General features: G+C 41.6%; 1 protein-coding gene across 2 annotated transcripts in view; it reads right to left on the bottom strand.

Annotated features, from left to right (window-relative positions):
- CAPN3 (calpain 3) overlaps nt 1–25,061 on the bottom strand; it is a 101,092-nt gene that overhangs the window by 47,489 nt on the left and 28,542 nt on the right. For both annotated transcript variants that reach the window (XM_085896132.1, XM_085896133.1), the window contains exons 4-14: nt 24,628–24,761; nt 23,897–24,065; nt 23,443–23,748; nt 22,487–22,570; nt 20,416–20,501; nt 20,223–20,303; nt 19,948–20,108; nt 18,167–18,336; nt 14,178–14,189; nt 13,318–13,526; nt 3,621–3,657 (exon numbers count right to left, since the gene is read on the bottom strand). In XM_085896132.1, coding sequence (XP_085752258.1) covers nt 3,621–3,657; nt 13,318–13,526; nt 14,178–14,189; nt 18,167–18,336; nt 19,948–20,108; nt 20,223–20,303; nt 20,416–20,501; nt 22,487–22,570; nt 23,443–23,748; nt 23,897–24,065; nt 24,628–24,761 — 1,449 coding nt within the window. The remainder of the gene's footprint in view (nt 1–3,620; nt 3,658–13,317; nt 13,527–14,177; nt 14,190–18,166; nt 18,337–19,947; nt 20,109–20,222; nt 20,304–20,415; nt 20,502–22,486; nt 22,571–23,442; nt 23,749–23,896; nt 24,066–24,627; nt 24,762–25,061) is intronic.

Raw genomic sequence — 25,061 nt, 5'->3', positions numbered from 1 at the left:
TTTTCACCCTGTCTTTTACCATAGGTCATCTTCCATCTGCTTGGAAATTAGCCAACATCACAGCATTACATAAAAAAGTTGTAAAAACATCCTATTATCTACAGACCAATTACCTTCCAATCATCAACAAGGTCATGGAATCCATCATCACAGTTGACATATAAATATCATTCCTTTTCTCCAACAGCCTCATATCAGATCATCAATTCGGATTCAGACCTGGTCAGTCCACCTTGAACATGCTGCTTCTACTCTCCCAACAATGGTGGAGGCCCTCAATGTCAGATATGACATCAGGGCCATTTCTCTGGACATATCTCGAGCTTTTGATACAGTCTGGCATCCTATGTTACTCTCCAAACAACTCTGCCTATGGAATCCAAGGCCAACTCCACTCTTGGATGACTGACTTCCTCCCCTCTCATCATCAATGTATGGCTCTCAACGGAACCCTTTCATCTCTTTCCCTGTCAAGGCTGGAGAACACAAAGGCAGTGTTCTCGGCCCCATCTTATTCCTCGTCTTCATCAATGATCTCACTGACTCTCTGGAAAATATTTATCTCTTTGTTGATGACTCCACACTCTGCCCTGACATCCCTCATCCTTCTGACAGACAGGCAGGAGCCTCTTTCCTCTCATTAAACCTTGACAAAAACACAAACTTGTCAAACACTTGGAACATGTCTTTCAACCCTGAGTAATCCCTCACACTCACTATCTCTCTCCGAAAGGACCGTATTGCAAACCCTTCCATCTACTTTCTCAACAACCATCTCAAAGAGGTTCAGTCACTCAAAATCTTGGGTCTCACCATCATAGGTGATCTTTCTTGGGCAAGTCACATTTCAAAATTGGGCTCCATCCGTCAGGCAAAGTCCTTCCTTGGCACAACTGAGCTCCTATCCACCTGCAAGGATTTCATCCGCAGCTCTATGTAGTACTGCTCTCAAATCTGGGCTGGCTCCCCTGCCTCACATCTTGCTAAACTTGATGCTGTGGAAACAAAGGCCTTTATTATCATTGGAATCTCTCATGATGAAGTTGATTCTTTGGGCCTATCTCTTCGCCATCACTCACAGGTCGGTGGTCTCTCTGTCTTTTTCCACCTCATTTCTGGTCTTGCACTCTCTGCCCTCTCCATGATTTGACCCCCCCCTCCCCCTCCAGGTATCCGCAGGACACACGTGGTCCACCAGTAATCCCCTCCCAGTGAAACTGGTGAGGGACTAACAAGCAGACTTCAGTATTGGGAAATGAAAAGCCGAGATCCACTGATATCACTCACTTCCCTCAATCCCTTCATCCTCTCCACTTATATTCCTTGTCTCACTACCTTAGCTACCCCTTCAACCCTGAGCACAAGTTGCAGTTTTAAGCTAATTCAGTTCAGCGGTGCAGGAGTGCATAGAAGTCAAACAAACAAGCACATCGAATGATCATGATAATTTCAGATGTCTGTGGTTTTCATTCAGAGAATCGACATATTTGATGACATTATGACTTGTAATGCGTGCCACAACCAGCAGGAATAGTGGGTGCTACACGATACGCTCACACTATTCAGCCATGAGAACTTGGGCTAATTATGTACATAAACCTTCATTTATTACAGAAATGGCTCATTCCTTTATTTGGGCGGTATATTGGTGAGACCGCTGCCTCGATCGTTCCCCCCCCCCCAAAAAAAACCCGGATGACATACTTGAAGCAAAAACATGACTGCCGCTTATGTGCATATATAATACATCCTGGTTATATAGCTCGGATAATTCAAATTGTGGTTACGAGACTTCCAAAGGGCAAAGACATCCTTCGGCTTGCAAGAAAATCAACATGGCGGACGCATGATTTTTCTTCTTGACAGTCGTGGGTGGAATCAAGCCGGCTCTCCAGCCATTGGGTTTGAAGGCTTCATACACATGCAGCTTCATTACATTTTTAATACACAGTGTAAGATATACAGTACACTGCATAGCGGAAATTGCGCCACCTTTTGTGGGAGCCGGTATTACAAATTATCTTCCTTTATCGTCTTCATAATATAATGGAACCTTCTCAAAGTTATGACATGGAGTTGCTATGTCAAAAAACAACTTTCAAAAAATGACAAAAATTATAAAGTGCATTTCCAAGAATGTTCCGCAGCACATTTTCCCACGGAACGTGGGCCAAGGAGGGTACTCCTACCTGCAGGGCTATGTCATGTCATCGCACAGGGCATAAGTGCCCGCTAGTAATGATAACTTTACACGATCCCTTCATTCTAATTGGGATCACAAATGGTACAGCAGAACTCCATTTTACCCCAAACGTGCGGTGTTTTAGATTAAGCAAGTTTTTATTTTTTGGTTTTTAAAATTTTTTAAACAAGTTCAGGTGTACCAAGGAAGAACTTTGCACGACGTAGAATGCTCAGTCGGCGACTGGCTTTGCAGGCCAGCTTGGAGATGAGGCTTTCCCAGGAAAGATTGTGGCAGATTGTGAGGCCCAAAAGCTTGAATGAAAGCACTTCTTCAAGAGGAAAATATATTTTTTGGAAAATTTTTGCTCATGTAAGTGCAATAACTTCACAATAATGTAAAAATAACTCTCACGTGCAAGTCTTTGGCAGTAGCTTTGCAATTACTGCACATAATGTTTGTTGATTTTTCACGACTGATACACGTTATAACTTCCACTTCTGACAGACGGTCAACTCTTAATAATCATTCTTTGCCTATTAAAATAACGTGCTAAACTTGCTCAGACTACGTGTGCAGCTTCAGATATTGGAACTATTGGAATGTCAACCTCATATACGTATGCACATCCTTTGTCGTTTGGCTATTCCATCATCTTCTTTCATATGCAGCACATGGCTGCGAGTAGCATCATCGGCTGAGGGTGTGGCTGTGCCCATGATCCAATGCCCTCTGTAGGTCAGGGCAGGAATTTGTTGCAGGGTGCCAGTGATAGCTCGCGTACTCTTCTGAGGGACACCATGGGATCTTTAACATTCACCAAATCATGCCAGCCTGCTGTTGGCTTCGCGGTTAGGGCGGTGGCTTGGCATCCTAGGGTCCTGAGTTCGAGCCCCGTTGGCCACTGATTTAAAACCAGGGGGTTGACTCAGCCTGTCACCCTTCCAAGGTCGGCGAAATGAGCACCAGTATACTGGTAACAGGGGCACTGCATCAGCGGCAGCCGTGCCCTTAACCAATGATGCAACCAAAAAGGCAGCACACAATGGGAACCAAATAATGCCGACAGATGGGACGATAAGTTTAACGTCCACCAGAGGGACAGCACAAACATTGATGAACCACTATGCCTGTGAAACACCAGAATGAGAGTTTATCGCTGGGTCTGGATTCAAACCCAGGCTAGACGGCTCAGAGTCAATTATACATTCCTCGATGCCATCGTGCCAGCCCTTGGCTCTTCCATGAGTCTTGGCATATTTAAAGATGTGCATGTTTTCTTTTTAATAGTGTGTCAAAGTCCAGCTTTACAGAGACGACATATCAAAAAGCATGATCAGTTTGATTGCGAATCATTTGAATATATTCATCGAGCAAAAATTGTCATTGAATTGATCATATTGTGATGTAATAAACTTTAGTTCTCATGGACACTCACCTCCAAGTTTGCTGTTCCAATAACACCATCCATTTCTCTAAGTGGGGAAACAAGAACAACATTGCATATCAATTATAAATGTCCAATTTACATTTAATCACCATCTGCAGCTTATAACTTTACGACTGCTGAAAACTTCACAAGATCAAGTTGTGATACCACATCTTCCACGCAAAACATATCAGAACAGAAGATTTCTGAGCAAATTCATCTTTAATTCTCAAACCATTTAAAACGTAGTCTTCTTTGTTAATTCTTTGCAGGGGTTTGTAATACATGGGTGGAAATCAAAGCAAGAGGAGCGGCTATATGAAGATCGGAAGGGACCACATTTCCTGATACAGGTTCCCCAAGATAATATTGAACGGTGTTTTTTTTCTTTTTGTTTACAGATTCAAGGCTCGTGGAAGTGTTGGAACACAAAATGGATCAGGATGCAACATAACAAAAGGAACTAGAAGGGCACAAAAGGAACGGTAGAGCGCATACCTCCACGATGTAATGCCCGATCCCCATGAACATATCGGGCCCAATACATTTTTGAAGTATCATGCTATACGGTACTTTATCATTTTTGGCCCCATCTCTCAATAGTGAAGAATCACTTGAAAAATTATCAGATCCCGATCCGGATCTTCACCAATATTGAACCAATTCTTCCGTGTCACACACCTAACGTGTCCACCAAGTTTCACCCGAATCCATCTACAACTTTTTGAGATATCCTGTACACAGACAGACAGACAGAAAGGGGGTGAAAAACATAACCTTCTTCACCTTCGGTGGTAGAGGTAACAACCGAAAGAGAAACTGGAAATGCCAACAGCAGGGCTGATGGAGAAAATAAACAAAGCAGACAAACAAGGGATGCACGGGTAAGGTTGAGGGGTAGGGGAGAATGCAGGGGGTGGATAAGATAGATACAGAAGCATTGACGGGTGGAGAAGAGATCATGATTTTGTATTGGGGATGATCTGAGATGGTGGTGAACAGCCGTCTTGAAGAGCTGGAGGAAAGAATGAGATTGAAGAGAATGTAGAAATTGGTTCCACAGGTGGGGAATAAGGGAAACAAATGAGTGGAGGTGAGCAGTGATCCAGGAATTTTGGAGTTTCAATAGAAGGTGGTTGATGGTGGACCGTGTGCACCCTGCAGATACCTGGGGAAAACAAACTATGGAGAATGCAGGGTGCAAGACCAGAAAGGAGGTGGAAGAAGACAGAGACCATTGACCTGTCTGCGATGGCAAAGCGATCGACCCGTAGACTCGGCTTCAGCACGAGAGATTCCAATGATCTTGAGGGCCTTGGTTTCCATGGCGTCAAGCTGAGCAAAATGTGAGGCAGGGCAGCCAGCGCAGAGGGAAGAGCAGTACTCCATCAAGCTGCAGATGGTATGTAAACCTCATGTATCCTTTCAGGTGTGCCAAGGAAGGACTTTGCACGATGGAGGATGCCCAATCGGTGACTGGCTTTGGAGGCCAGCTTGGAAATGTGATTTCCCCAAGAAAGATCATGGCTGAGACCCAAGCGTTTTTTTTACCATGCGCATAAAGCACAAAGCAGGGTTAAACAATTGGTTCACTCTGTCTATCTGTCTCCAGTCATCAGTCTATGATTGAGGAACAACATAATCTCAATTGAATGTTATATGTTTATCACTATACAATATGAATTGGAAAATGAACCGACAGTTTAGGAGTACTTTGCCTCTTAGAATCAGGCAAATTGTACGGTGTCTCGTCCCAATCGCACATGTGCACAGAGTAAGCTATTGTTTTTTTGTTTTTTTTTTAAACTGTCTGTCTCGCAGCAAAATAACATTGAAAATCATTCCAAACAGGAAATGTACTGTGTTTAGGGAGGTCATACAGGACACAAACAACAAGCACGAAGAACTAATGGAACGTGTTAAATAAAGTGGCGTGAATGACGGTGCATCAATGGCGATAAGCTTCCGAAATTTTTTTTGTCTACATCCTTTTAAACTATTATTTTATTTCAATCGAATTATGTACTTAAACACTGTTAAACAGTGTAGAACACAAATCACCTTGTTAGCACTTCCAACCCCCCCCCCCCCCAGTTTATCCGTATTTGGACACAATAATACATCATTTTACATCATCTTGTAAAATCAAATTTGCCGCAGAGTTTAAAAGATATTTCCCACGTCCTTTTTGTCAAGATTGCACGGGGTAAGGTGTTCTATGAACTCTCTACTTGTTCATAGTGCCTTAATCGAATTAATTTCTCATTTTTGATCACATTCTCATCTGAACATCTGTGTCATCATGTGAGCAAAGCAAGCTTTAAATCCCATTTACCATAAGGCATTTAAAAGCATTTGTCGCTTTGTCCATCATCTCCAGATATGCTTGTAATTCATGTAAAAGTACACCGATGTCGACTCATGCCTTTGTCCTGGATGCAATGTACATACAAGCTCCACGATGAGCCCTCGATCAACGTATATATTATTTCGAAAACATTCAACAGCAATTTTTACACCGTATAAATCTGCGGAACACTCTCCAGTAGGTTTTGTTTTTAGCATCATCTTAACCTTGACAACATCGTTTCCTGGAGGAATGATATCTGATAGCAGGGAAATATCCTCAGAGATGCTTTATCATAATTACATTTACTGCAATTACAAACGACTTCCCGCTTTAGAAGCAGGAAGATATTAATTTAACCTTGTTGTTCCATTGTTTTCCCGGGCATCGAAGGATTACGCCAGAGCTTGTACACACATTAAATGAATAACAGGAACAATGAAGGCGACAAACAAATTGGCAAGTACAGTAGTGTACATGGGATTTGAACCCAGTGTCACAGCAGCATTAAGCGAGTGCTCGTATTTACAATAATCATGTGGGTTTGGAGCTGCACGGTGCCCAGTCAAATAAAATCTGCTTGCAATTTATGATTAGTCTTCCTTTGCTCTTGAAGAAAATACCTTAGATCCTAGAAGGTCAAAAATTCTGAAAATCCCAGTTAAGTAAACTACATATTAAGTACACGTACCATCTGTGTCCAATAATTTGATCATTCAAACCAAAAGGTTCTTGGTAACCAGATGCTTTCCCAAGTCTCCGTGCGAGAATTTCTTACCTTAAAGCATCCAAATTGAGACGGGTTGAGAAGATAAGTATGTTAATTGATTGCAACAAAATAAACACAAAAAGGGGGGGGGGAGTTCAGATGAACAGATCATTTTATAATTTTATCAATGATACAAAAAAGGTGTTAGCTGGTGCTACCTGCTGGCTAAGCTTGGTATATGGTATGAGTGGGAGATTTTCACTCACTGGAGGGGATGAAGTTAGACAGCTGAACTTTTCTTGTTAATCCAATTTAGTAATTCCCCTGAGAAAAACAGTTTCTACAAGATTGATCCTTTATATGCTGCGGCCTTCGACCAGATTTGAACTCACAACGTGTAGGATTATTGGTCCGGTGTCCTTATTACACTTATGACACTGCAATGCAATCAATAAAGTGATAAATCATTACAAGACCAAATGGAGTGAGATGTAGATTTTGTTTTGATTTTTTTTTTAACCTCTGCCACCGAAAGTGGACGGATGTTTGGGATATCTCGAAAAGTTGTGCATGGATTCGGACAAAATTTGGTGGACAGGTTGGGCCCGTGACAAAGATGAATTGATTCAACTTTGGTGAAGATCTGGATCCGGATACAATAATTTTAGTGATTCTTCACCATTTAGTGATAGGGCCAAAAATTATATTTAGCATGATATCTCAAAAAGTTATGGACGGATTATGATAAAACATGGTGAACGAGAGAGTTCATAGAACACGATATCCCATTCAGTGTTCAAGTATATACAGGACGGCATTGTCATTTGCGGGGGTTAATTCTGGAAAATCCCTGTGAACTGTAAATCTGCAAACTTAGAGGGTAATGGGGAAAATAGGGTTAGCGACTTCAACTGTAAAATTTGTCCAAACTGTACCTTTAATCAACATGTTTGTGCATCGTTTTGTGCTATTTATCTTCATGAATAAGAGTTGTTAAGAACGCCCAATGATGCAATCACTCAGACACCCTTTAATGCATTCATGGGTCTTTTTAGACTCGGGGCTATCTTTTTTTTGTTACGCGATAACTGTTATAAAAACGTTTTCTTGCATGATTTCTCATAAGTGCAGCGAGCGAAGGGTGATGAATGTTTCTGTTTTTTTTTTTTCTTCATTCAGGATCGGGGGGTGGGGGGGTGGGATTTTGAAAACAATTACCCCATCACATTGCCCAGTTTGTTTCATTATAACTTTGTAATAAATTTTTTCTATGCATGATCTTTCATATATGAAGTCTGGTGTTGGCTTAGTGATTAGGATGACTGGCTTTGGGTCCTAGGGTCCTGAGTTTGAGCCCCGTTGTCCACTGAATTAACACCAGGTACGTTGACTCAGCCTGTCATCTTTCCAAGGTCGGCGAAATGAGTACCAGTGTACTGGTCCCGGTGTATTCCCCGTTAGAATAGGTGTACCATATCCCTGTGTGTCGTAAGAGGCGACCAGAGTTGGCGTCAGGAAGGGCATCCGGCCATTTCCTCAAGAAGGGAGCTATGGTGCATGAAGCCCGCAAAAAGCTAACCCCTCCCTGCTCAGCAGGGAAAAATAGCTGTAAAAAAGGCTGTTTTTTTTTCTCATGATCTTTCATATGTGCTTCAAAATAAAGGGTAATACATATTCCTGTATGTGTGTTTTGGTTTTTTTCTTGGTTCAGGATTGGGGGAAATTTATTTTTAAAATTTTACCCCAAATGCATTTATGGGTCTTTTTAGACCCGGGGCCAGTTTGGTTGGTTGTTACGTGATAACTTTGTTATAAAAACGTTTTTATGCTTGATTCTTCATATATGCTGCGAGGGAAGGGTGATGAATATTTATGTGTGGATTTTTTTTGGGGGGGGGGCTTTTATGAAAGATCATGCATAGAAAAATGTTTATGACAAAGTAGACCCACAATTGCATCAAAGGGTGAACATAAAATAAAGTATTATTTTCCTGTATTAAGAACATAAAAGAAAGTTTATTTTCTTGAGTTATTATTACTGTTTCATATGTAGCCTATGGATGCTGGTTTCATCATTGCTGGGGTTGCTGCTGATGCAGTGCCCCCTGTTTCCAGTAAGCTGGTACTCATTTTGCCATCCCTGGAAGGATGATGGGCTGAGTCAACGCACCTGGTGTTATTTAATGGCACGACACAAGCTCAAACTCAAGCCCCAAAGATCTCAAGCCAGATAACTCAACCGTTAAGCCAACAGCCGGCGTATTTTCCTGTATTAAGAACATAAAATTAAGTTCATTTTCTTGACTTATGAAGATCATGCAATTTACCTTTAATAATAACGATGATAAACTTGCTCCAATAATGTGATGGCGATGTTGATGATGGTGACGATAAAGAAGAGTTGATGGAGATGATGGCACATACCCATAATCATAATGGCTGAATCTTTAATCTGAAACACATGCCATGCCCTCTAATGCTATATATCGATATATCACATGATTCTTGGAAGTATACTGTATGAAGGCGATTTGTTTATATACAGTTTTCAAGTACTGTGTACAATTCGATTTAAATAAAGCTTTAAAGATAAATAAATGGATGGCTGATGGCTTTAAAGATAAATAAATAAAACAAATTCCAGGTTTTAACGCCATTTTCCCAGCGGCTATTAAACCACCCTATTTAACAAGTTACATAAGTTCTTCATGCCTGTTAATTTTTTTTTTTTTTTGTATACCTTGGTCGAGGCTCGTATGAGAGCTAACACACAACTCACAGCAAGGAGGCATGAGACAAGAGGGGCGGGAGTGGAAGGGACAAAACAGTGGGGAACAGACACATTAGGTGAACTGTGGAAGGGAGAGGGATGGGGATGGGACGGGGAAAATGGCGAAGAGAAGATGGACATTTCAGGGACTTTCAGGAAGGAAAGCAGGAGAAATGAAGGAAGTGGGCTTGGGTGGATTATCGGGGGCAGAAAAGATCGAGGATTTGGATGGGGGAAGATAAGAGGTGGTGGTGAACAGCTGTTTTGAAAGCCTGGAGGGAAGAATGGGAAAGAATAGAGGGAGGAAGTTTATTCCAAAGGCGGGGAAAAGGAGGAATGAAAGAGTGAAGATGAGCAGTGATTCGTGATTTTGGTAGTTTTACCAGAAGGGGGTTGTTGGCGGACCTTGAGCGCCCTGTGGAAATGTGGTGGGGACAAATCGCAGAGAGAGCAGGGGGGCAAGGCTGGAGAGGAGTCGGTAGAAGACAGAAAGACCACCGACCAACCTGCGGTGATTGAGTGAGAGGCCCAAAGACTCAGCTTCATTGCGGGAGATGCCGATGATCTTAAATGCCCTGGTTTCGACAGCGTGAAGCCGAGAAAGGTGGGAGGCAGGAGCACCAGCCCAGAGGGGAGAGCAGTACTCCATCAGGCTACGGACAAAAGCTTTGTAAGTGGTCAGGAGCTCAAGAGGGCCGAGGAAGGACTTAGCACGACGGAGGATTCCCAGTCGGCGACTGGCTTTTGAGGCGAGGTTGGAAATGTGACTTTCCCAGGAAAGGTCATGGCAGATAGTGAGACCTAGAAGCTTGAAAGAAAAGACTTCTTCCAGAGGATTGTTGAGAAAGTGGATGGGGGGGGTTTGTAAACGGTCCTTTCGAAGAGACATAGTGAGAGTGTGAGATTGGTCTGGATTGAAAGACATGTTCCACGTGTTGGACCAGTTTGTGATTTTATCCAGATCTGCAGTGAGTGAAGAAGCTGCTGCTTGCCGGTCTGAGGGATGACAGATGGTACGGCAGAGGGTGGAGTCATCGGCAAAGAGAAATAGAGGATTTTCCAGAGAGTCCGAGAGATCATTGATGAAAACCAGAAAAAGAACAGGGCCCAGAACGCTACCTTGAGGAACTCCAGCCTGCACAGGAAGAGGGGATGAAAGAACTCCATTTAGGGCCACACGTTGACTGCGACAGGAGAGGAAGTCTGCGAGCCATAAGTGGAGATGGCCTTGAATACCATGGGAAGAGAGTTTGGTGAGTAGGGCAGGGTGCCAGACTGTGTCAAAAGCACGTGATATGTCCAGGGATACGGCTCGGATTTCCTGTCTGGCATTGAGGACCTCCATCCATTGATGGGAGAGCAGAAGCAGCATATCCAGGGTAGAGTGACCTGGTCTGAAACCAAATTGATGATTGGAAATCAAGCCATTGGAGAAGAGGAAGGATTTCATATCTGAGGCGATGATGGATTCCATCACCTTGCTGATGATTGGGAGAAGGCTGATTGGTCTGTAGTTATAGGGATCTGTTTTTGCACCTTTTTATGCAGGGCAGTGATGTTAGCAGATTTCCAAGCAGATGGCAGATGACCTTGGGCAAATGAGAGGGTGAATAGAACAGAGAGAGGGTGAGCAAGAGCAGAAGAGCAGGCTTTGAGGACACGTGGGCTGATGCCGTCTGGACCGGTTGCAGAATCTGACTCGAGGTTTGAAAGCAAGCTCTCCACCTTGTCAGGAGAAAAGGATACAGAGTCCAGGGACAGTTGGGTGCGACTGGGTAAAGTGGGTAGAGAAAGCGATGGGTTTAGGACACAAGATTTAGCTGCAAACACCGAGTTTAGACATTCAGCTTTATCACGTGTGGAATCAGCAGTGCGGCCATTTGAGGTAAGGGAGGGGATGGAGGGGGAACATACACCAGAAACAGATTTGATTAAACGCCACCAGGATTTTGAGGAGGGAGAGAGGTTTGAGAGTTCAGACTTGAGATGAGAAAGATGTTGTTTTCTGGCTCTCCTGAGGGTAGATACACACTTGTTCCAAGCTTTATGGAAGGAACTGAGATTGCCCTCAGTTGGGTTTGCTTTCCATGAGGCAAAGGCAAGTTGTTTCAGGACAACTGCCTCGCCACAAGCTTCAGTAAACCAAGGGCGGGAGGAAGGGTAAGACAACTGAACACGAGAGGGGATAAATCTGTGCATGAGGGAGAGCAAGTTTCTTTGAAAGAATTCCCAGGATGAGTTGATGTTTGAGAAAGTAGTGATAGGAGACCAGTCTGTAAGTTTGATGGCTGCTCGGAGACCCTGCCAGTCGGCTTGAGTGAAATGCCAGACTCGACGGCGGTGAGGTGGTTCTCTGATAATAGCCAGAGAGATGTCCACTTTGACAAGGACGTGGTCAGAAGAACCAATTGGAGTGAAGGAAGAGCAGCAGATATTGTCAGGGAAATTTGTCAAAATCAGATCCAGAAGAGATGGAGTACCATTGGTTGAGATCCGGGTCGGGAAGTTGACCGATTGAGTCAGTCCCAATGAGTCGCAGAAAGCTTTTGCTGAGGTGCCATGGCAGGTGAGAGAGGTACCCACACCCAGCCAACTGGCATGATGACAATTGAAGTCGCCACATAAGAGGAAGAGAGAGTTTGGATGAGAAGATAGAAGATGGTCCATGTTTTCGGATAGTGAGGTGTAGATGGAGTCATCACTGTTCGGTGGACGGTACAGTACACATATAAACATGAGGTGGGAGTGGAGGGGAAGCCGAAGCCAGAGGTATTCCTGGGGGTGTGGGGGGGTGAGAGCAGTGCATGGAGAGTGAGGAATAGAGTCTTTGATGAAGAGAGCAACACCTCCACCAAGGCGAGCCTCAGGTCTGTCATACCGTAAGAGGGAGTAGCCAGGGAGAGATACTTGGGAGTCAGACACGTCTTCGGAGAGGAAAGTTTCTGTTAGGCAGATAATGTCTGGTTTGTCAGTGGAAACCTGTATGGAAAGATCTGAAAGGTTTGATTTCTCCCTCATATTTCTCCCTCATAACGCCCTTAAAAACAGTAAGCTTCCTGTTTGGAATAGTTTTCCATTTTGTTTGACTGCCAGGCAGACAGACATAGCAAAAATATTATCTCAGTCCTCTCTGCTCATGTGCGGTCGCCATGAATTCCAAGCCAAGGTACGTTAAAAAGACAGACTTGCCATTTTGTTCATGTTCTGATTTGTGTTCAAAACATGACATTTGATTTAAATATGTTGTTCCTCGATCATAAACTGATAAGACAGACGGGCGGACGGACTGACTTGAACCAATTGCTTAACCTCTCTTTTCACTTCACGTACCATGGGGTAATGAGTTGGGTAGGTGACAAAAACAAGACAATTCGATTTTGGTTCATGTCCGGATCCAGATGTGGCTTATTAGTGGGATACAAAACAAACTGTTCAGCCTGGTAGAGGTACTGTATGTCCTCCACCAAGTGCCGTTCTATTTTAAACAAGGTTTTGTCTTTTAACATCCCTCTCCGATTTGCATTTTCCTCAATTGCACTCAATACTCTTATTTCTTTATTTTTTTTTCCTTTTAATAAAACAAGTCCCACTTGACGCCAATGGAAAAAAACTTCAGGAGAACTGCAAAAGGTATGATGTTGAAAACGCTACAAAGCATAAAGACAATAACAACAAAATTTTCCGACAATAACAACAAAATTAATGCTTTCATTGAAATGCATGGCCACATTCAACAAACTCTTATTGTCCCAATCCAGAAACAAGCAACTGCAAAATGAAAAAGAAATGTTTTCCAAATTTCATTTTCTAAGCAGCTTTGTTCCCCCTCTCCCCTGGTTCCTGTTCAACAAATCACCACTGATGCTTGTAAAAGTCTTACTCTGAGATGTTGGCTTTTTCAGAGAAGACTCTCAGCAAGAACTCGCCCTCCTCGTGAGGCTTGAATGTGGATGGCACAATCACGTACTCGCCAGGTGGGAGGCGGAACCGTTCCGTGATCTCCCGCAGGTTAATGTACGAACCACAGTGAGCCACCGATTTGTTGTACAGGAAGACCTCTTTTGGAAGATGTTCCTTCTTGTCACAAAACTACTCAAAGAAAAGAAGAGTTCGAACAATAAGAAAGGAGGAAGAAAGGGTCACGCAGGGTATGTGGGGTAGGGGGGGGGTGAAATAAAAGGGTATAAATCCCAAAAGGCAGAACTATTACCATTAGTGAAAAATGTTTTTTTACTTTCTAACTTGATAACCCTATTATTATTCAGAGTAGCAACTGTGTAGGATAATGTTATTTCACAATCCAATATTCTCAAGCATCATCCAAGTGAACTTGCAGATGAAGATTGAAAAACATTTGTGCATTTTCCCGTTAGTTTTACAGTTTGAAACAGTTAAAAAAACAAAAACGTTTCCATTAAAATCTATAACATCCTGTGTGCTAATGATCATCGTTTAGCAGTATTCCCTAAATTGGTCTGTAATTAATTTTACAAAATTAATTTCAAAGTGGAGTAGAGGGTCCAACCAAGGAAAAACGTGAAATGGTTTAAACACCAAGCTTGAAGTTTCGATGCTCCGTATGACCGTGAGTGTGTGTGTGTACATTAGACAATGAGAGGTACTTTTTCAAAGGCAAACAATCACTTTCGAAGCACATAGAACCGGCTGGATGCCATTGCATTTTCCTGCACATTAGGATGAAACATCAGCTGATGTCTGCAAGCATAATCGTCTCCATACCTCTTCTGGAACCTGAAACATGAATGGTCAACATTAGCTTGGGCAAAATACATCGTATGGTATACTTTTATGGGACGAAATATTTGCCATACAAAGGCAAACCTCAAAGTTGATCTAATTCTCATGAGCATTATAAATAAATAAATAGCCATTTAAAGAATAACAACACAATGTGTTCCTTTGTTAGTCTAGAAGCCAAAATCTGTAGCTCGCCTCGAAAATAGGTTTCGTTGCTGATTTCATGTTAGAATGGTACAACTGGTGTTTTTGAAGAGTCTAGGCATGACCAAGTCTAGTTCCACTTGTTGCCAAGTCTGCATCTGAATATTATGGCCGCCATGACAGTAATCAAAATGGCCGCCATCAGATTTAGTCTTTTTCTTACTGCAAATTGTACTAGCCAGAAATTTGTCATGATTGTGAAATACTATGTAATCTGACACGAGGAACACTATTTTGTGCATTATTTTTGTACTGGATCACAACTTTTCACATAATTGACAACTTAAAGACGAAATTGAAAATGCACATACGAGCAACAAATGTGAAAAAGAAAATGTTTAGCACTATTGATGGAGATGGGTTTACAGTCAGTCAAAGGTTATTTCAACAGCTGTCAGATTCTTTCTAACACAAAATTACGTTGCTTTGCAGAAGAGAAAAGTGTTGTGAGAACACCCAAGTACAATTTTCAGAGCTATTGATCGGCTTGTACACTGAACGGGTTCCTACAAAGGGCTTTGCATCCACATGCATTCGTGCAAGGCAGTCCATTCCGTGTACATTTGCACCGTCGAGTTGAGCGTGACCCACGGCATTTGCATGTCGTCAGTTCTACACAGTAAGCAGTAATAGGCTGTGCAGTCATGAGTCGCGGCTGAAATGTCTCGTTGCCATCTTTGACGACCTGTTCCCACCCACAGTTCTCAGGTGCAGGTAGATGTGGTTCAGATTCCAAGGCTCTTCTCCACACAAAAGTCTGGTAGTGCGCTCGCTTGATGTGTAGAATCAGAGCATCGCGAGTTGGAGGCAGATTCTCAATAGCTTTGGTCAGACTGAGAAACAGATCACATCTTACTCGCTGAATTGAGTTATCTTGGCCATGAGGGTCATAAAGCCTGCAGACAAATGACTCAGCATCTGCAATCACACTCTCATCAGGAATTTCCTCTTTGCCTAGGTTATTCAACAGGTGGGAGTTGTTTTGAAAGACAGCCCATGCAGAGCGCTTCGCAATTCCAGCAAACTGGCTTGTGCTGTCTGAACCTGTCACTACATGAAATGCCAGAAGTGACTCCCTCTGCAAATCTGGGATATTGATGGAGTCAATGGGAATGTAGTGTTGCTTTTTGGGTGTCCCTGCATTCATCCAGAGAAAGGGACTGAGATGCGGCTGATAGGCAACAAGGAGAATGAGGACATCAGTGTCCTGAAGCCATATCTATCCATATCCAGAGTTGGCAACAAGTTGATTCACGTTTCTGTGTGTCTGGACAGTCAATTTACACCTGTTGCACTATTCTAACACGGAATCAGCAGGGTCGTACACTATTCTGCATTGGGCCTCCTGACTATGTGGGAATAGTGATAATATTAAAATGCACAAATAGCAGTGAACCATCTGCTGATATGTGAAATCAAAGCACTGAGAATCAATTAAATTCATTTTTATCTGGGTGTGTGTTTGTGCAATTTGCCTTGCAATTATACTTTCAAACAATTTTTAAGTAGTTGGTTAAAAAAAAATTAAAAATTCCATCAACTGTCTGGGGGCCGTCAATTTTTACTGCATTCGCAAATATGACTGAATTTTTGATCCCCTTTTCTCCGATATTATGAAATAAATGTGTGGGATTCTTCTACTGAGTTGTCAGGTGTGATTTTCATTTCTACATGAAGGACAGTGACGTGTGAAAAGGAAAAGTTTGGTAAAAGTGAGTGAGACGATGTGAACTTCAATTGGGTAATACATAACAAAATGGTAATTACTGTCACCCTGCACGTGAAGCAAAACGCAGTGTTAAGCAATTCGTTCACTTCTGTCTGTCCTGTCTGCAAACGTCACTTTATGATCGAGCAACAACTTAAATTAAATTGAACGTTATATTTTGAACACGAATCGGAAGGCTCTGAATTTGTGCCAATTGCGCATGTGCAGAGAGGACTAAGAAAACATTTTTGCTCTGTCTGCCTGTGAAACAAAATTGAAAATCATTGCAAACAGGAACTTTCTGCTTTTAAGGACGTCACAAAGGACACAGACGACAGACAAAAATCACTAATTTAAACGTGTTAAATAATGTGGTGTAAAAGACGCGGCATCAAACGGCGGTAAACTTAAGGATTTTCTCTTTCCTCCGACCTTTAAAAACCTTTATTTTATTTAAATTGAATTATATACTTTAACACTGTAGAACACGAATCGTGTTTTTGACACTTTCAAAACCTTCCATTTGGACTTGGACAATATATTACAGCATTTTATGTCATCATGACCAATTAAATTTGTCACGCGTAGACACCGCCCATGCCCTTGCTTGTCAAGACAGTGCAGGGTAAGGTGTTATATGAACTCTCTAGTTACCTTTGCCACCAAAGGTGGAAGAAGATTATGTTTTCACCCGTCTGTTTGTTTGTTTGTTTGTTTGTGTGCAGGATATCACCAAAAGTTGTGGACGGATTCGGATGAAATTTGGGTGGGCAGGCCGAGTGTGTGATAAGGACAAACTGATTCGATTTTGGTGAAGATCCGTATCTGGATCCGACTACTGGAATTTTTAAAGTGATTCTTCACCATTGAGAGATAGGGCCAAAAAAATATCTTGCAAGATATCTCAAAAGGTTGTCGACGGATTCGGACGAAATTTGGCGGACACATTGAGTGTGTAACAAGGAATAATTGATTCAATTTCGGTGAAAATCCAAATTCAGATTGGACAATTTTTTTTCAGCGATTCTTCACCATTGAGGGATCGTGCCAAAAACGATATATGGCATGATATTGCAAAAAATGCATTGGGCCTGATATGTTCTTGCGGATCAGGCATTGTGTGCTGGAGGTATGTGCTCTACCGAGTGCCCTTCCAGTTACTTTTCTGCATGTTATCAAAATTTTTTTTTTTTTAACCAATAAAAACATTTCTATTGAGATAATAGCGAAGCTCATGACTAATGATCCAATGCTATTGTGACCTATCAGTGTCTTCCATTACAAAGAGCCATAATCAAAACCGCACTCAGAGACCACCATTTAAAAATGAATAAAATAAGTCGAAGGGTTTGTTGGAACAACCGGTTTTGCCAATTCCCTCCAAGGTTACAAGTGTTGTGCAAACCAAGCTTGCTGCTCTTGCGTAGCAGTGAGTTGTCCTTATCACTAACTCAACGAAAGTGATCTGCCGTAAAGCACTATGATCGGTGCCAGGCCGGCCAAGTGCTGCAATAAAAAACAAAACAAAAGAAAACTGTGTTGCAATGCCAATGCTACTTTACAGTCGAAAGGTCATAATGACACGATGTCTGTTGCATGCACTCCAGTTAACCATAATAAAAACCAATAATTCATATTATGGCTGTTTTTAACATATATTTACCTTCGTGCAAGCCGTTACGAAGCAGAAGCATCTAAAACATATCCATGGAGATTTAACCGTAAGATAAGCATGGCTAGCAGGGGACCAAGTGAGTCCAAATTGTTGTCGGTTGATGAGCATTAATTTTGATAAAGGCAAACAGAAAGGTGTCACAACCAATATTTGTCTACTGTGGAATGTCGTGAAGCGATACAAAAAAAATTAAAAAACCATCGGTGATTATATCAGCGAGATGGTCGTGTGATACCACAGTATCTCAGGTTAAGTGAAGATCTTGTCGTCTCAAGTATACCCACCATAAAGTACATTATCCGATTTGAATATATAAATACACCAATAACAGCCAAAGCATAACAAAGTTCAAATGTTGTCGAACTCTTGTGCAGGCAGTCATACCTTGTAGATCGTGAAGCCGATGGTGAGCATGGTGACCCTGTGTCGCGCCTCGCGCCGCCGATGCTTCTGCATAAGAGCAACGATGAAAGAGCAAAGAACTTCATCATCGTCTGGGTCATCATCCTCCTCGTAGAGCCTCAGTCGGTATTGTGGATTCGTCCAGAACGTGTCTGTAATACAGTTGTTCCACAATATGGAACTCCGTGCAAACATTTATAGACTCTGCACACCACATTCAGTTAGATACCAGTGTTTGAACTTCATGAAGGCACACTTAGCAATTTACTGTGCTTTATACCTTTAAAGTAATGATCATCTCAAAGCCAGGGATGGAGTTACCGCTCTTTGACTAGCTGTCGAAGCCTTCAACATTGGCCCTGGCACAAGTTTACGAATGTGCTCCAAATAATACAAAGCTGTGTTGCAGGCACAACCAACCAAGACATTTAAAACTCGCCCTCATTCATTCATCACCCTCTTCACTCAGCCGTAGAACCATCTTCCTGAGTCTATTTTCTTAAGCCGTTCCCTTCCGGATTTCAAATCTGCTAACCCACTGCCACCCCATGGTGTCCCTCATAACTACTGAGACCCTGTTTCTATCCTTCACCTGCAATTCCTTCTTTTGTCATTTACTCTTACATGAACTTCGTTATGTGTGTACAACTTTTTTTGGAATAAAATTCACTGAAATTTGCCGATAGTGGAATCTCATCAGCAGATTCAACAAACTGATCGCTGATACCTGCATTCTGATCTCTCCATGCATATCCATTTCTGCAGTTCTCAGACACGTCTTGTAGACTATATAGCTTCAGCCATGGTACAAATATTCCATAATCACACGGCTTCTATCGAGCCGTTGTACGCAGTATTTGTCCATATTTGTCCATGTGCATCTTACTCGTACGTTTGTTCGCTTGACATCACAGTACAGGATGTTCTTTAGTTAACTTTATCAAAATGTATTCTCTCCAATCTACCAAAAATGTTTACTAACAATGTAACCCTGCTCGGTATTTTTGCTAGGACAAAAAAAAATTAGAAGATAAAAGCACAGAAGGAACATGGTTCGGTACGAGCTTTGGAGAACACAAGAAACTGTTTGTTTACGTTTCTGTTGTAGGGCTAAGGACAAAGGATTAGTATCCCAGGGGTTGTGGGTTTAAATCTCACAGACAGCAGCAGTATTATTCTTCGCATCTGAAAACTGAGCTCGTTCTCAGTGGAATTTACTTTAAGTTATTAAAATGTCACCAAAGATCCAGCTGTCTCTGAAAAAGACCTTCAGGAAGGGGGCTAATCTGTATGCCCAACCTGATGCTATATTATAGATCATGCAAGTCCAGATTCTGTGTTTAAGTCTTAAAATGCCCTTCGAGACACCTTTAGATGGACCATAAAATGATGTACTGCATTTCTTGGCGTACAAGTCAATACTTCCCCCCTCCCGCCCCCCCCCCCCAGAAGTCCGAGCCTCGACTTGTGCTCAGAATCGATTTATCTATGGATGAAGAATAGAAAAGAAAAATGGGGAAATGAGCCAAATCGACTTGTACTCCACATGGTATGTAAAGCATTGCTGGCCACATCTAATTTTCTCGGTATAATAGATAGGCTTGACGCACTGTGGTCACAATACTGCACGCATTGTGCACACATTGGCACGTTGTGTTAAAGCTTTCCATTACATCTGGAAAAGTGAACCATGAAAAAGGCACTAGACAGAGAAAGACAAAGAAGCATGGCCCTATCACACCTTATAAAGTCTATTCACTTACTGGGGTAGTTTCGGCAGCCTCCTGCAGAGCAACCGCGCACCCAACGCCCCTCACTGATTGATACGGTCCATTTGTGTGTCTGCTCATCACTCAAAGCATCTGGAGTCAAGTTACAAATCTCTAGTTTGGTGAAGTTCCTTTTGAAATCCTCAAATGTCATCCTGTGAAGTATTCCAACAACACAGGGAAAAAAAAATGTTATGAGTAATTAGCACAAAAATTAATGCATAATAATCGATGCAATACGTCAAACGGCCTAATCGATGAGGTATTACCAGAATTCACCGTCGTCCTTCAATTGCCATTGTAGATGCTTTTTGTCTTCTGGGTCATCAATGTTTTCCCATTCTTTGGAGCTGCACAGATGCATTCACAGTTGTGTTTTTTTTTTTTGTACAAAATTATTGTTGCAGGAAAACTAGTAAGTCACGGAGATTAATCACACTGATGTGTTCCTGTTTCTTATACTTATCGCTCCAAGGTCCAATCCACTCAACACGGCCCCAAGGATTGCGAAGTCTCACCAAGTTGTTCAGCTTCCCCAAACTTCTGACCTGCACAACCATCACAATGCGTACTTTGTCTTTGTTTTTTTTCTGAATAATATGCAGCAATGCAAACAGAGAATGTACTTGTTAAGCTGGTAACAAACGTTCATCAATTAATATTGTTGTGGTCGTATGGCTCATCCGGTTGCCCGGTTCAAATATGGTGAGTCACCTCAATGCGACCGTGGTGGCCAGCTGAGTTGGTGGTCCAGGGTCGGATTGAGGCCTTTCCACTTCTGATACCGTACCCGTGGGACCGCAAAGTTAGCCAAGCGTTATGCCAATTGGTACCGAAGGCCTCGTTCGCAATTACAGTCGAGCGATGCCGAGAGGCACATGTATGCGGCGTTGTATGCCACAGCCAAATATTTCCTGCTCAACGGGCCTTTCCTTAATCACCAAAAGAGAACCACGACAGCCAGAATTCATACCAAGACCAGGTATATTTCATAAACATCATACATGGGGGAAGGAAACAGAAGGAAGCAAACAGAAGGAAGAACAAAACTTGATGCAACCGAGTGTTAATCAACCTTAGCGACAATGAAAAGTGAAAACAGAATTTAAATTGAACTTAAAATAACCGCGCGAAGCCGTGTTGAAGTCAGCGAACCTCGTGTTGCCCAATAAACAGGGTCAGACGACACAGGTAACGAGAAACTAGTTGGTCTAATTAAATCTTCTTAATAATCCCCATGAACCCCATTATGCATTATAGCCGTCCGATGCTTCCTTATAGGCCATTTGACCAATCGGTCATTTTGCACTTGATGACCCTGTAACCTTGACCCCGAGGCGAAAATACAAAAAAGGGCTCAGACGATCTATAGGGAACAACTAGTATTATCATCCTGTCAAGTTAGAACTCAATCGGCAGAGACGTCTAGGAGGAGATAGAAAAATAAAAATTGTTGACAGACAGACGGACGGATCTGAGGACATCGAATGGTTATATTAGGTCAGCGAGGTGACCTAATACCCAAGATGTAATAAATAAATGCAATAACTTACCCACTACAGATTATGCATCCACGATACCAACAAACGAACAGCGATCCCTCATTGGCTAATCCTTCGGGCCCGGTCAAGCACACCATGATAGAGAGACAACATACAGAGGCAGACAAGACAGGAAATGCCCGAGCTGTGCCGGCGTGGCACAACTGGTAAGGATGTAGGGTGGCAGACCTGTCATGTACCCTCTCAGGCCCAGTGAGCACGCTGTCCCAGCACGTGAGAGCACACAAAAAAGGAGAGGTGTGGCTGGTGGTTGGGGATGTGGCGCAGCAGGACAGCCTTCCATAGTGTTTGGTTTGGGAAACTCCTCAAATCCCCTTCTGCTGGTCGGGCTTTTAAAATCTCTGCCCCCCCATCTCTAACCCTGACGTTCTTCCCTCGTCTCGTTCCCGATTGGGCCGGAATCCAGTCTGGGGGCAGAGCGACCTCTCCGAGACCCTTCATCCCAATATTCTGAGGTCATGAGCCTCGGCTGACAGAGCCTATGCCATTCTCCCTCCTATACTCATGTCGCAAAGCTTCGCAAGAACTTTAAAGTACATTCCGACTGATTTTACAAAGGAAAAAAATATAAAACAGGCTCACATGGATGAAGATTCTTAGGCACAAGCACCAGGTTAGGTAGACGACATCTATCTATTACATAAGTGGCACATATCTAATATCACAATTCATTCCTTTATGCTTAGCGATGCTATATTAAACATCTTTCACCCACTAGGAATAATTTATACAACAACATGTATAAAATGCATACATAATATGAAAGTATATTATTCAATAATATTTCTGATGCTTATTTAAACACAGAAAAGCTTGTGGTCGTACTCGAGTTGTCATTGCTTGGTAAAAAAAATATATAAGGTATTGAAGATGAAAGAAAGATGCAAAATGAGAGTTGTTTAGGGAACACAACAAAGGAGCTTGCCGACTATCAATGTAATTAAATAACAAAGTCATTACAGTAAATATACCTCGTCTACTCCAGTTACAGCATATGCATGGTTCCGCACCAGTCCCAATGCAGTTCTGGATTCTGCCATAAGTGGCTTTGTAATCTGGAATGATCACCGAAAAACACTCCGATTAATGACTAACAGCAGTACATGAGGTATAACACGTTCATAGGTCAAAAGTCAAAGAGCACTCATTATTTCAAGAGCTATTTGGGAAAACTATCTTGATAAGATTAGTGAAAAATGTCAACATTAAAAGTTCAGATATTTTATTATGTTCAAGAAGCTTTTTAATTTTTTTTTTTATTTTTTTGAAACAAAACCATGATTGGTCTTTGTATCTGTTATATAAACGATTTGATCAATTTATTTCTTGGAACATCCCATTCACACGATATATATATATATATATATATATATATATATATATATATATATATATATATATATATATATATATATATACATATATATATATACATATATATATATATATATACATACATATATATATATATATATATATGTTGTAGAGTTCAAAAAGAGACTAACACTGAAGGAACTAATCCAACAATCTTGATGTTATATTCAAAAAGAGAAAAACATTTTCACCGTCTTTCTGATGATATTTTTTAAGAAAGAAAAGAAGAATATAAGATTTATTTTTTAAGATAAGTTTCTTAAAAGAAACTTTTTTAAATTTATTTTTATTTTTTTGAAACAAAACCATGATTGGTCTTTGTATCTGTTATATAAACGATTTGATCAATTTATTTCTTGGAACATCCCATTCACATGATGTATATATATATATATATATATATATATATATATATATATATATATATATATATATATATATATATATATATATATATATATATATGTTGTAGAGTTCAAAAAGAGACTGTAACACTGAAGGAACTAATCCAACAATCTTGATATTATATTCAAAAAGAGAAAAACATTTTCACCGTCTTTCTGATGATATCAGGACTGAATAGAGCAGGTGCAATTGATTTTCCATTTGCTGCAAAAGCATCCTTCTGGTCTTCTGCTCCAAAACCGTCTTCAGTTGCACCATCCATCACATTTCCTGAAGATATCATGGAGCCTTCCTTTGCAGCAATGGCGTGATCAGGGTCATGGCTGCACTGATCAGCTCTGGTATCATAATCGGCATTGTGAGCATCAATGCATCGGCACTCATCCAAGCTCACCGAATGTAAAAGTCCCAAACAGCCCGAGGCAGAGATCCCGCACTGCCAGCAAACACCACCCTGGTGCCCAACAAACATAAAGAAACTTTGCAAAATTCGAAATCCGGGAATATTTTCTATCGAAAGACATAAGAAATTGAAATCGATTTGGATGAAGTGCAGCAACACGAAAAGAACAAGCTTCTGGTTTGTTTGGTCAAGTCCTTACTTCAATGGAACAACCCATGAGAGATCGTCTCAAGCTGGCTTTCTTCATGATCTTGAAGAGGTCTTGAGGACTCTTGGTGAGTTCATAGCATTCTGTAACACCTTCAGTGAAGTCCTCCATTGCTTCAGTTGTATTTCCTCCCTTCAGAGCTTCATAAGAGCCGTGTATCCTGGATGTGATACAAAGCGACTTTTTAAAAGTTAAAGGTACAAATGAAACGGAACACCAAGAAGGAACCCGAAGAAGTAAAGAGCAAAGACCCGAAGAAGTAAACAAACCAATATTGCAATTAAACCTGGTGTTGACTTAACGGTTAGGGTAGCTTGCTTAAAATCTGAGGGTCTTGAGTTCAAGTCCCTGTCAGCCTTTGAATTAACACCAGGTGGGTTGACTCAGCCTGCCTCACCAGAAGGCTCACCTCACCACTCAACCTCACCTCACTGGTGAGTTCTGGTTGACTCACCAGAACCAGGTGGGTTCTGAGATTGGCAAAATGAGTACCAGCTTACTGGTAACAGGGGCATTGCATCAGCGGCACAGAAAATGATGTAGCCAAGCAGTCACAGGCTGCATACGAATAAATAAACACACAAGTATTGCAATTGATCACTTTTACTGCAATTTGTAGTTTGCCTACCAAACATTTCTTTTTATCTTATTCTTATGAGCGAATGTGTGACCTCGGCATACAAATAGGATACACCGAGTTGTAATGGGATTGTAAATCTTACTTGGCGTATGCCTTTTCCAACAATGCACTCCAAAACTCATTTCTTTCCATGGAATGTACAAACACAAGTTTGTTTCTGTAAGTGGGAAGTCTGTCATCAACCACAACATCAACCCATTCCCCAAACCGCCAAAACTGCAGGGGCAAAAAATAAAAAAATCAAAAAAAAAATCAAAATAAGCACCTCAATTAACATTGACGACGACATCATAAACCAATAAACGTTTTGTTTCAAATACTGTATTGTTTCACACAATCCCGATGTTGAGCATACTTAATCATCATTGTTATGTTCAGCATACTAGTGATGACAGAGTTAATCAAATGAAAATGTCACCAAAAAGTTTAGTCTGATGACGTCACAATGCTTGGTCCTTGCTCTGGAAGCTTAAAGACAATGAGTGAAGGGCATTTTTGGGGGCTGAAAGACTTAGA

This window comes from Eptatretus burgeri, chromosome 9 (assembly GCF_056783735.1).
Source record: "Eptatretus burgeri isolate ZD-2024b chromosome 9, Ebu_testis_v1, whole genome shotgun sequence".
Lineage (NCBI taxonomy): Eukaryota > Metazoa > Chordata > Myxini > Myxiniformes > Myxinidae > Eptatretus > Eptatretus burgeri.
Note: the sequence above shows the minus strand (reverse complement) of the source record. Positions and strands in the feature narration are given on the sequence as shown.